Source organism: Lepisosteus platostomus, chromosome 9, assembly GCF_059453375.1.
Source record: "Lepisosteus platostomus isolate fLepPlt1 chromosome 9, fLepPlt1.hap1, whole genome shotgun sequence".
Lineage (NCBI taxonomy): Eukaryota > Metazoa > Chordata > Actinopteri > Semionotiformes > Lepisosteidae > Lepisosteus > Lepisosteus platostomus.
This window is the reverse complement of record NC_142619.1, coordinates 57,620,454-57,633,971: the sequence shown is the minus strand read 5'-3', so window position 1 is coordinate 57,633,971 and position 13,518 is coordinate 57,620,454. Positions and strand designations below refer to the sequence as shown.

Sequence of the window (13,518 nt, the reverse complement as noted above, 5' to 3'; positions counted from 1 at the left end):
TTACAGGACCTTAAGCAGATTTGTGTTTCTCCAAGCAGTTTTGATCTGGTCAGAGGGCACCAGAATGCCAGGGGTAAAATTAGGTTGTCAATAGTCCCGTTTCCCTAAGTCACAAGCCTCTCTGCATCAGACATCTGAGAGTTATTGGACACCTGCTGTAGAGGAAGTGTGACGGTAGACACATCATCTCTCCATGTACGGAGGTTGTAGATACAGACTTATTTAGAAACACATATTCTACTTTTTTTCCCTCAATATATTTTGACATGCAGAATGTACTGTGATTCACTATTCCTGTTCAGCAACGGCAGCCACCTTGCAAATTAAATGAAGCTCCCTGTGCTGCTGATAACTACAGTGCTATACATTATGAAAAACGTCACTTAAGTATTCATCTTAACTAAATAAAACGTTAGTTTCAGTCTGTTTTCGCACATTTGTCTAGAATTGTTTTCCAAGATCCATTCATGCTACAAAAAAAAAAATCAGTCCAGAAAAGAATAACCAGATACTGTGCATTTTAGTGCCTGGCATTGAGGAGAACTTGAATGCTCAGACTGCACAAGGAACTTTCACTTTTATGGGTGAAAAGTTAAATCTCAGGAAAAGCTCAAATTGAAGAAAAATCAAGAACTACACTTTACGTATGGCATATTTATTGTATATATATTTGCTAGGACAAACATAAATTAGTCCAGGTGCACTGAATTCGCTATAATTCACATGGTCGGTTTAATGACCTGTTTGCTTTAATAGTGGTTAATATGGTTTCAGATTAAATACACCTCAGAATCTCTGTAGAAGACTCTTATACTTTAAAGGTTCACTTTGAGCATTCAAGTTTTGGATTTAAAATATTCACTTTAAAAATGTGTGTACATCATTTGTAATTCGGCAAAATCTGATGTTATTGGAAGGGGGTGAATGAAACTGAAAGGACAACATTTCTACTAATGGAGGCAGTCAGATTAAAACGGCGTTGTTGATCTATTTCATTGATCATGTAGAAAATGTTACAGACGAGAGCAGGTCTTTCAGTCCTGATGACGACGAGGGTTATTCTCTTTAGTACCTATTGTATTAGTTTAACCCCTGGAAATCTTTTAACATGAAATGATGGGAAATGGTTTGGCTTAATATGAGTTAATGTGGTCTGGACATCCAGAATAACAAAGCAGATTTGACATAACGCTCATATGGAGTGCTTTTGTGTGAGAAGAATTGAGATACCGATATTTGGCTTTAACCCGTTTGGCTGAGAGGCTGTTGTGTATTGTGTATGAAGGATCAAACATTTATTTCCCCTTATTACCCTAGTTTGCTTTTACTGTGTAAATAATTTACTAACTATCCTGCTGGAATAATGGAAAATTACTAACTGGAACCTAAGCGTGAGCTGGCTGCGCGCCCGGAACGTGAGGGCGAAGCCAGCCTCGGGCAGCCTGACCAGAACTGAGAGTGACCGATATCTGCTTGAGCAATGATTAACAAAATTTACAAGTACATAATATCTGCTTAAACAATGATTAAAGGAACCCCAAAATGTTCTTCCAATTCTTGCAGTTTATCAGGCTAGCAGCCTTGGCTTTACACCATACAGTATATGGCATGGAATTGTACTGGAACTGTTCTGGGTGGGTTTTCCGTTTGTGATTTTGTGTAAAAAGCGTCCTTTTGTATCAATGAGTTGAGTCAGTGCTTCATCGGCTTTGACTCCCGTGTGTATAGGCACCTACCTAGTATGTGGGAAGAATGCCTACCCCTGACTTCCTGCAGAGTGGTCAGGGACCTGCTATCTAAGATACGGTGTACCACACACTCGGATAATGGCACATAGTCCATTCTCCCCAGATCACTCCAAAATACACCCCCGAGCAATTACTGAAGTAGAACGATTCTTTGCTATAGCTTTCCCTTGTTATGGGACTGGGAAACTTGCTAGAGAATCCATTAATATGGCTGCGTCTTTAGAAAAGCTCGCTAATGAAACGTCCGAAGGGTTAAGGACCATCAATGACGAGTTGGTGATCATGAGGACCTTCGCAATGCAGAATCGATTGGCTTTAGACTACTTATTGCCTCTCAAGGGGGGACATGTGCAGTAATTGGAGCTGAGTGTTGTACTCACGTTCCTGACAATTCGGAATAAGTCACGGATATTTAGCACGGCACAACTATGGTGAAGGACAGAAGTATCGCAATTATAATCTTGATGACTGGGGCGTCAGCTCACGGTTAAAGTCAGTGTTTGGCTCATGGGGTGGTACCCTGGCTCCATATTTATTGGTGCGATTGGTAATATTTGTTATTTTTGTCCTAGTCATATCACATATTAAAACTCTGTGCACCAAGGTTACCACATCTATGATGATAGTCCATTGTGAAGACAATAAAACCATCAGAACGCACGTTACATTTGTTTGTGTAGAACGTGATTGGAAAATGTGTTAATGTGTTCTAAGGGGGAACTGAGGGATCAACCATTTATTTCCCTTATTACAATTGTTTAGTTTTACTGTGTAAATAATTTACTAAGCTAGAATAATGGAAACCTTTGGTTTTACGCCATATAAGGCATGGAACTGTAACTGTCCTGGGTGGGTTTTCGGTTTGTGATTTTGCATAAAAAGCATCCTTTTGTATCAATGAGTTGAGTCGGTGCTCCATCGGCTTTGACTCCCTTATGCATATGTAATAAAGGTAACGTCTGCTTCATACACACCCGGATTGTGTCCCTTTTGCTGGACACAACATGTATAACACCTTGATTTTCATTTACCAGAAATGGAGCACAAATAGAATTGAATATTTTTAATTGTAGAACACAGAAGTATTCTTGAGACTTACAATTTGGGTTTTTAAACAAGCTAAACTAAGATTTGCAAAGTGAAGGGATCACAATGCTTTATAGTTAAAATGCGAACTTGGAATTCGTTTATTTTCTTAACCTGCTGATGTAATAGGCGATGGTGATTTTCTCATGACTTAAAATAATGATATTGTATGAATTTTCTGTTTGTAAGCAGGACGCATCCTTTTCATTGTCCATACCTCTCCTCCTGATTCCTAGTTTCACCTCTTTCTTCATCAAGTCTGACTGGCAATTCCATTCATCTGCACATTTAAACTTAACATTTCATGGTTAAATTTGGCAATCCATAGCTTTCCTGGCTGTACATTTACGCAAGTGTTTTTTTTTCTTTTCTGGAATTTCAGTTTACTCATTTGTTGTGTTTGGTACTTTTGTTTCCTTTCAGATTATTCGACATGACCGAACGATGGAGCAGATAGTGTTTCCTGTGCCAAATATTTGTGAATATCTGACAGAGGAATCCAAAATCCGTGTCTTCAACACTACAGAGAGGGATGATCAAGGCAGCAAGGTCAATGACTTCTTCCAACAGACAGAAGATCTCTACAATGAAATGAAATGGCAGAAAAAAATCAGAAGTATGACTTTTTAGAAATATTTCCATATATATGTGAAATCAATACCTTATTCTTGCTGAAGTTTAAAAGAACAATGTGCTTGTGAATATATGTTTCAGTATGAATACCGTAAGTTTCAGTATGTACTTACAGTACCATAAAAAGAAGGTAGTAAGAAGGTTTTTGCTTCCTTCAAAATCAGTTCATGAATACTCAGTGTTGATCATGGAGATGGCTTGGGCAAAAAAAATAAGATGAGAGGGTGAAATAACAGCATATGTAAGCAGTGAATATGATTTAAAAGACTTTTTCCCTAATATCTAGATGATTTCTTAACCCAAACACCGGTCATTGTTCTCATGTACTAGAGATGTTTCTTAACATCTTTCTTTTTTTAACCTTAAGTGTTTAAGTAAAATGGAGCTCAATAACTTAACCACTCTGCCGACAGTACAGTACATCACTGGTATTTCTTCTTTTTATTTCTTTCAGATAATCCTGCTCTGTTTTGGTTTTCTCGGCACATTTCACTGTGGGGTAGTATTTCGTTCAACTTGGCTGTGCTCGTAAACTTGGCTGTTGCCCTGTTTTATCCTTTTGGGGATGATGAAGACGAAGGTGTGTTCTTTTCTTTGCTCCAGTTCTGAGAAATCAAGATCTACGTGCTCATATGTTCACTGCTACAGTCTGCACTATTGAGATTTACTTCTCGACTTAAATTGAGGATAGTTTTGTCTTAAACAAAACAATCACCCCAAATAACTTTTTTCTAAAATGGAGAAAGGTAAAGTTGTTTCAGTGAAGTCACTGGTACAGTATGGCATGGAATAACACAATAATGAACAAGAGTGGGTTAGCATTGCAGCCTCGCAGTGATGGGACCCTAGGTTCAATTCATGTCCTGAGGTGCTGTCTGCATGGAGTTTGGACATTCTCCCTGTATTCGCTTGGGTTTCCTCCAGGTACTCCAGTTTCCTCCCACTTTTCAAAAGACATACTTGTAGGTTAGCAGACTTCTGGGAAAACAGGCCCTGGTGTGAGTGTGTGCATCTTGCGATGGTCTGGCTTCCGGTCCAATGCTTACCAGAGTAGGCTCTGGCTCCCCTGCAACCCTGAATTGGATGAAGTGGTTGGAAAATGGATGGACGTATGAACCATAATAAAAATTGATTTCATGTGTCTTACTGTTTTATTAGACATTGCACTCGAGTATCCTGTAGATGTATATAGCATGTCCTGTGTTGTCATCAAGCAGATGTCCTTGTGCTTTCTCAAGGCTAGCCAAATATACTAGATCTTTAATACAGTCCTGCGGTACAATTTCTACTGACACAGCCAAAATACGTTTTGGCAATGCTTTAACGTGCACTAGAAAACAGCGGCACTCCCTTCAAATCAGAACTCTCATTTTTAGCTACCATGTAACTGCAGTTTTCGAAACAGGTTGTGAACTGATACACTGCCACTTAATAAATTACAACTTTTCCTTTTCTTAAATAAGGGAGTAGAGTTGATTGGACTGATGGATTAGAAAAGGGTATTCGGTTTTATTTCATTTCCCATAAGAAAATATGAAATGCTCCCTTGTACCTCTTGGTTTATCATTCATTGATTGATTGACTGACTGACTGACTGATTGATAGATTGATTATTGATTATAAGGTATATCTTTTTTGCATTGCTTCTAGTGAATAGTTAACTTAAATTAGCTAGAAAATAAATGACGTACTCATACAGTTGCGTCTTTTAAAGCTTTGAAGGCCCTCTGGGTTAGGGATTTTAGAAGCGGAAGTATGAGGCATACGAGATCATGCTCTGGGTTAGAGGCCATCCTTCCAGCTCGCAGGTGCCCTGTCTCGTCCTGAAGTCTGACAGGCGCTGTGACCACAGGCACACCTGCTCACTAGTTTCACTTTGGAACAGGGCCAAGCAGACCTGGCTTAAAAGTTGTTCTTCTGAGGTCGTCAACTAGTGTCTTTGACTCTTCATGTAGAATTATGATCAAGTTTGGTTTATTCAGGAATGCTGGTAACAGTAACCATTTTCAGTATTAAAGATATTGCTTTATGTTTCTAATCAGGTGTCTTTTTGAAATCCCCCGTTTCCACCCTTAAACTTGAGAGTTTTGTTTTGTTCTTTGGAATTCAGAGGCACTTTTGGTAGGATTTTTGAAATTTGATAAAGTACAATGCAGACTTTTAATACTTAGACACAATAGCTGATTTCTAAGAAAAGGTGTGACTGCATTTTGCAGTGAGTATCAGGTGGCCTTTCATAAGGAGTCTCAGTTAGGAGTTAGAAGTCTGTTTTGCAATGTTTATAATCTCTGGTATTGTATACATTTGTGTTTAGGAAATCGTAAACGTCAGGAAGCTTTTCTGAAATCATAATTGAAAAAGTTCAAATTCTAGAGCATAAAGAAAGGACTTTGAATTTGATCACTTTGAATTTGATCTTGTTAAACATTTTTAAAAACAGAGTTTGGCATAATTGCTTTTTATATCGCCCTTTAGCCTACAGCAAAATCCATTTTGGCAGAACCTACCTTTAAATATATTTATACGTTTAGTAGCTGAACATATAGTATTTACTATCTACAGAAGCTGATGTTATTGCAGCGAGTTGCTATAAATATCCCTTCGGAAACAGTGTGCTCCCTTTCCAGCCTTGCTGCGACTAGACAGGTTGTTGTGTCTCGGATTTTTGAATTTTTCAGACTTCTTCCTTTTTTTGCACTTGTTTGCAGAATCCAAACAAGAACTGGGTTATTAGATCAAATCCCTTTTTTCCTGTGTCACTTTCAATGTTGACCTGCATTTTGGTGCTGTGAACCACCTGTTAAAGAGACATACCCTACACTGGTCCCATCGCGTCAGTCCTTTTTGCTAGAAATTATTCCTGGTTTCTAAATAACATTTATTGAATAATATCCTTAGATACTCACAGGTGTGTGAAAGTGTATGAGTGTAATATGAGTTCTTGGTGTCTTTTTATTTTTCAGTTCACATTCAGTAAAGAAGGGAGTGAGCAAGTGTTTACCGTTCTGGGACCTGAATTTTGCTTTTGTTTTTCTCTCACAGGCATACTCCCCCATTTTGTGTCCATTCTCTTATGGGTGGCAGTGGCGGTGTGCACAGCTATGCTCATTATTTTACCGAAACCTGCAGGGATTAGGCCCTTCCTGGTGTCGGTTATACTCAGGTCAATATACACATTGGGACTGGGCCCTACCCTGTTACTGCTTGGCGCAGCTAATGTAAGTTATCAGGCATGAGGTACAGTATGAGTTGCTTCCGATGTTTTCTTCCAGAGAAGTTCTGTTCTACGCATGAAGACCTGCCTAACATTGTGTAACCCTCTGCGTGCTAAGAGTCTGAAAACGGCAAGTCCAAAATAAAACAGGCTATTCAAAGAAACACTAAGCGTTTTCCTATTTTAATGCTTCATTTACACGTGAAACGCACCACCGAGTTGAGCAAAGAGTAAAGAGGACATTGTGTTCTCATTTTGGATTCTGCCTTCAAGCATTAATTCTGATTACACGTTTCAGACTTGATTGCCCTTCCACGTGATTTGATGTATTAAAAGTTGTTTTTCGTGGAGCTTTTGCCCCGTGTTTTCTTGAAAGGGAAACATTTGCGCAAAAGTGCACATTTCACCACTGCTCGCCAACCACGACAGCCTCGTACTAACCTGGCTGCCCTACACACTGGAAAAAAGACTTGTTCAGTGTCTGTGTCCCTCAGAGCTTGAGGCTAGAAGTTGCCCCTGACCAATTCAAGTCCATTCCATGTGGAATAACCTCCACTGAGTGCTATGCTGATGCAAATGAACACATTTTTAAATAAAGAGCATGGCTTTCCAAGGCTTCATTTTGTTTCAGAAGGAAATGTACATCACTTTAATCCGGCCTCTGACTAAATGTAGATTTTGCTGTCAAGTGTCAGGGGACTCTTGTACACTATTGTTTTTAGAATTTCTTCTTGGAATATTTGCCAATTAAAATGTTACATATTACACCTTATAATATTTTAACAAACATGTCAAAATAAGTGTAGCACCCTGTATTATGTTAACATAACATGTTGAAATAAATAAATGACATATTTTGCAGCTTCAGAGACTTGGTGAGCTAGAGTTTTTAAGAGGAGGAAGTGTGGAGCACACAATATCACACTCTGGGTTAGAGGCTGTCCTCCGAAAGAACCGCTTAACTACTTTTCCTCGGCAATACATTGAAAGTTTAGCTGTAATACACAATGGGTTTGGCTGGAGAGAGCATGTTTTTGAATTACAATTAAATTAGGAGTATCTCTCTCCTACTGTAGATCACTTTGCCAAATGGCAAGAAAATAGAAGGTCTTCTTAGAGACTGTCACCAATGTGTGATAACTGAGCCTTGTATATATTAACAGCCCTGCACTGTCACTTTTACTTGCCTATGCAAGCTGTTTGATGAAACAGCACTGTAAATATTGAATAAGCCCTTAGGTGCTGTATCATGTGCAGATACTTGTGGTAAGATGTACTGTACTTCAGAGTTGTTTCTTCTGCTATCCACATATTTCTATACTACATCCATAATTAAAGTTCTCTTCAACCCCTTTTGACGACTATATACGGTTTTCTTTCAGCTTCTCAATAAAATTGTGTTTTTGGTGAGTTTTGTTGGCAACCGAGGAACATTCACGCGCGGCTATAAAGCAGTTATCATGGACATGGCCTTCTTGTATCACGTGACCTATGTCATCGTCTGTATGTTGGGACTGTTTGTCCACGAGTTCTTCTACAGCTTTTTGGTAAGAGGCAATGTTATTTTATTCCAATATAATTTATTTCTTGCATGTAAAATGAATGTACTAGTGAAGATTATGCTCTAAGCAGTTAGTATTCACAGTGGTGAGTGCCACAGTTAGAGATGCTAACCCGCACCAAAATTTCAGAATGAATTTCAGAGATGCTCTGTCTTCATTTTCATTCTGAAATTTTGGTGCGGGTTAGTTTGCAGAAGTGGAATATACAGTTAAGCTGCATGAATAAGATTCTCTTAAAAAAAACACATTAATCATTTTAATGTGGCCTTAAGACTGACATTTGCTTCTAGTTAGGTGAAGTTTTTCCCTCCACCCCTCCTCCAGAAAGACTATGAACCCACTAGAAGCCCAAAGCCGTAAATACAGTATATACTGTTTAGAACAGTCTTGGAATAAAGACACTGCCATTCCAGCAGATTGTCTCTTCCTTGAGAAGGAAGTTGGTTAGGTGAGTGGAAAGAAAAGGGAGTTTTTGTCGCGTGTGATTTTGGACAGGCAGCCTGTCTCATGGCCTTGTGACGTGTCTGTCCCCCCAGCTCTTTGATCTGGTGTACAGAGAGGAGACTCTGCTGAACGTGATCAAGAGTGTGACGCGGAATGGGCGCTCCATCATCCTCACCGCCGTGCTGGCCCTTATACTGGTCTACCTCTTCTCCATCGTGGGTTTCCTCTTCCTCAAAGACGATTTCCGCATGGAGGTGGACAGGCTTCCCAGCATGGGTAAATGCTCTTTTTTTGGAGATTGTGCGGCAGCCTCGAAAGGAGGTTGTGAGCTTATACCGTGGCCAACCCCATCTGCTATGCGTGGCCCAGAACCAGGCCCAGGCCTAGAGTCAGCTGTGAAGCTTTTGTTTGCTCACAGAGAATAACTACAAATGACGCTGACGCAGATAAAGTTCACAGCAATGGCAAAACCTAATGTAACTAAGTTGCAATAACACATTTTTTCTTAACTTCATTAGTTTCTTGGGATAACAGTCCTTGAGACACGAAGAGCCAACTCTGTAAACAGTCTGATTATGATGGTCAGGAGTTACCAGCATGACCAAGTGACCGCAGTGTGAGGCCTGTCAGACGCTCATAAGTGGAGTCATACTTTTAAGAACGTTGGAAAAAACGTTGTAAACTATTATGGTGTTGGATTTTTTTGGTGTCAGAAGATGAAAGGATTTTTAAAGTTGATGTTTGAAGTAGCAACGCAGCATGTATACGGACTGCTCAAAACATAGTAGGTGTAATGACCAGGGGGACCACAGGGGTCATTATTATTGCTCAGAGCTGAGAGAATCCTGGATAACTAACCTGCCATGTCCTCAGAAGCACTCGTCTACTGACCTGACACAGGCTTGAACTCATGATCAGGGAGGTGCTCCTTAAGAAGTCATGAGTGCTGCTGACTTTTTGCAAGAGATCTGCTTTGTTAGGGTGACTGACAACAGCTTTTAAGTGCGGGACAGCTAAGAGGACTTTCTGTACAATTAGAAAACTTTTTTCACATAATATGACGTTTCATAAAACAAAGTCAACTCAGTGGGTTTCTTCAGAATGGACACTGAAACATGACTCAGAGGACACAAATGGAAAATACTTATTTAATTTAAAATCGAGGACATGCAGCAAGACACTTCTTTACCCAGAGGGTTGTGGGAGTTTTTTAGGATGATACTCTGGCTTCTTTTTAAGTACTGACTGGATGAGATCGTTGGATCAATTAACTAATAACTTAGTTAATGGCTTCCATCCATGTGTCACATTTTCTTAAGTTCTTCTCATGTTACTATGGAAAAACTTAGGTCATGCAAACTACATTATATCTACATAGGTGATGTAGATGTAGTGCAACATTTCGAGCTCCAATACCAGATACAAAAGCTTTATAAATTTATGAAGCGAAAGTTCCTCGAAAATTATTTTCTCCAGATCTGTTATTGCAATGTGAAATTGTTGGGTAAGGATTAACATTGCGTTGTGTGGGCACTGTATTCAGTTGTAGAGATCAATTACCAGCCTAATCATAATTCTCTGTATTTTCACACTCAGAGAGCACAAACCGTGACCATTGAAGTGAATGCATTATTAAAATTCGGAGCAGACATTTAACCTTTTAATCCTTGCCAAGTTCCCATATCACAGTTAATCTTGAAGTTGGTGCAATGCTGCAGCTGCTCTGCTTAAGGAATATGTTGTAATTCTTCATGTCCAGATATATATGGAAGGTGCTGTGATCACTTTTCCAACTGACTCCTGATTGAGTCCAGCCACCCATTTTCTATACCCTTTATCTAGTACAAGATTGCCGAGGAGCCAGTCTACCCGGCAAGCAGGATACACCCTGCATGAGACGCCAGTCCATCACAGGACACACTCAGACACGGACACACACTCACACAAGGGCAGGTTTTCCTAGAAGCCAGCTAACCTACCAGCATGGAACAAGTTAAAGGTTTATTCCCTGCTGAAAAGAGAAAAAAGGAAACGCAACGTTTCGGCTGTGGAGCCTTCTTCGGGTGTGTGAGGGTGTGTTTCCACAGCTGAAATGTTGTGTTTCCTTTCTTCTCTTTTCAGCATGGAATAAGCCTTTAACTTGTTCCTTTGCAGCCTACGTGTGCTGACACAGCTACCTTCTGTACTTGAACTATCAGTATGGATATGAACTTGGGTTAGAACATGCAAACATCACACAGGTAACACCACAGGAACTAAACCTGTGTCCCAGTGCTTCAAGGCAGCAATACTAAGGACTGTACCACTGTGCCCACTCCTGACTGAGTCATTGTTGCACAATTAAAGTATAAAATTAGGAAGAATTATGCTTATCTGGGAATTTGAAAAGGTAGTGAAAAAAGGTGAAAATAGCATCCAGGTTTTATGATTTTACAGCTGCTTAACTGGGAGTTACTTTATGCATTAAGACAGTGATGAACAACCAAATCTGAGTCTGAACAAAGGATACCTGTGTGGATGGCTAGTCTTGATGAGAGTGCCCAGATAGCTACTTGACAGCAGCTAATATAGAACTGCGAGACCATTAGTATCTTTCATTTATGTGAGGCTTATGGGCTGACACGTTTTTTGAATGTCTTTCATTGTATTAGCAAAACAAATATACTGCACATCACTGTGTATTACAATTGCACTGTGATGAATTCGTTTTTTAATAATAAACATAATTGAAAGGCCATCAAAAATGCTACCATAGAGAAGAGAAAGAAACATCAGGAAGTCAAACAAATGATATGCAAAAGCTCTAAGTAGCATAAGGTAAGCTCGTCAAGTAGCATATTCTGTGCAGGATTTTTAATTTGCAATGTAACATGCATTACTCCCCAGATAATTGAGTACGACTGTTGCTAGGACCATAAATAAACACCAAGGTCGGCTTTATTGCAAGAGCTAGCTCTTAATACAGAACACGGTAAAGCTATTATGAATTAATGGGATGTGGTGTATGAGAATATTCTAAGTGTTCCCTGGAATTCAATTATTCACAATCAAAATAAACTGGTTGAAAACACAAGTGGGCATTACTGTGAGAAAATGAAGGGGTTCCATAATCTGCCTTACTGCAAGCTTTGACAACAGTTTAATGATCATTGAATACGAAAGCACAATTAGGCTTGGTAAATGGTAACAGATGCAAATGACTATTATTTTAGTTATATTCTTTAGCGGTTAATGGGCTTTAATGTGCCTTTTCTCCCCCTTTCCTTATGCCTGTGGTTCCCAGAAAACTGGGATTAGTTTGACAAGTGGATTCCATTTTCTTTCTTCAGAGTCATAGTGTGAACACAGTTTTGCAAATGGAACATGTCAAAAGCAGACTGTTTTGTTTAACTACAATTAACTAGTTTTTGTAGTTCTCAAAACAAGTGTTATAATAGATTGGATGATATGTTGTATGCGTGGAGAAGGCTTGATCCATTACAACTGCTTTTCTCAGGCAAAGCGGAGATGTTGAAACCGTCTGCAATGACAGAAACATGCTCAAAAGAAAACTGTAGTGGTTCCTTACCAGCTTCTGCTACAGGTAGGTCATTCTGACTAAGTTGTGATGTCCCATTTTTAGCATACTGTTTAAAAATCAGCGCATTTTGTTGCTGCGATAATAATTTCTTCGTCATGCATTCCATTGTTTGCAGTTTTGTAACTGTGATCTACCACTGGCCTTCATTTCAGCTATTGCAGGAAGAAATAAGCCAGTGCCACATTATCGTGGAGGACCACTCTGTGTGTAGCTGCCTTGATCAATCTGATACTCTGTAGGCTTGCAGACCAAATAAAGTCAAAGTCACATACAGTATGTATAGTGAATGCATCCTACAGTAACCTGGATTTAAACTGTAATTTACAATTTGAACTTTTTTTTTCGGAAACTTAGAATTTGAACATGGGTTGTGCGTAATATAGAAGCATTAAAAGCTTTGTTACAAAATAGGCCTGTGAGTATAACTTCACAAGATTAGGTCATCATAAGATTGGGTATGTATGGGTCTAAAACCGTAAGATATTCCTCCCAAAGATACTAAAATGATATCATACATACGATAAAAACGTTTGTTGTAGGTTTTCCATTATTCCATTATTAAGAAGGTGATGGTCGAGTGCAGGTGCTGAATTAAACTTGTCAAGAGCCTTGATCCAACCCATTTAACCATACCAGTTTTAGATCTGGCTCAATAAAGCAAAAAATCAGATGAATTACTGAATTAGGACAGCTATTAGTATGAAAATCTGATTGGTTTACAGACTCACACAGGCTTTGAACGGCTGGTTCAGCACCAGAGCTAAAGTATGAGTTTTCTGATGAAACATTATTTTTATCCATCATGCATATTTCATCATTCATATTTTAATACTGAAAAAGAAAGGACCGGCATATTTGCCTTTTAGTTCGCACGATAGGGGAGGATGTGGAAAAATAATTAACCAAATCATCTGCAACTGGATTTTTTTTTCTCATCTGTAACATAATCTTTTTTAGCTGAATAATGTGTTTAAGCTGTTAGGTAACTGGGAGATGTGCTTTCCTTTTCACACTTGAAAAGGTTAAGCGCTAAGAATATCTTTCCATGTTTATGAAGAGCTGACTGTTCTGGTGTGCTTACAGTAAGTCATGCACTTTCTTCAGAACCCTGTGCTGCTTAATTGATCACCTGTGATGTGTTGTTTAACACGTGTTTTGGATTAAATGTGTCTCTTGTGGGGGGTTTAAACTGTGGAAAAATGAAAACTTCTGAATATGAGCAATACGTTATAGCCTGCAAACAGCAGAGCT

The 13,518-nt window shown here is 39.1% G+C and overlaps 1 protein-coding gene across 2 annotated transcripts in view; it reads left to right on the top strand.

The window, feature by feature from the left end:
• Nucleotides 1–13,518, top strand: part of itpr2 (inositol 1,4,5-trisphosphate receptor, type 2) — a 158,928-nt gene that overhangs the window by 117,472 nt on the left and 27,938 nt on the right. For both annotated transcript variants that reach the window (XM_088645779.1, XM_088645780.1), the window contains 6 exons: nt 3,258–3,450; nt 3,922–4,047; nt 6,510–6,685; nt 8,064–8,228; nt 8,780–8,963; nt 12,184–12,270. In XM_088645779.1, the coding sequence (XP_088501905.1) occupies nt 3,258–3,450; nt 3,922–4,047; nt 6,510–6,685; nt 8,064–8,228; nt 8,780–8,963; nt 12,184–12,270 (931 nt within the window). The remainder of the gene's footprint in view (nt 1–3,257; nt 3,451–3,921; nt 4,048–6,509; nt 6,686–8,063; nt 8,229–8,779; nt 8,964–12,183; nt 12,271–13,518) is intronic.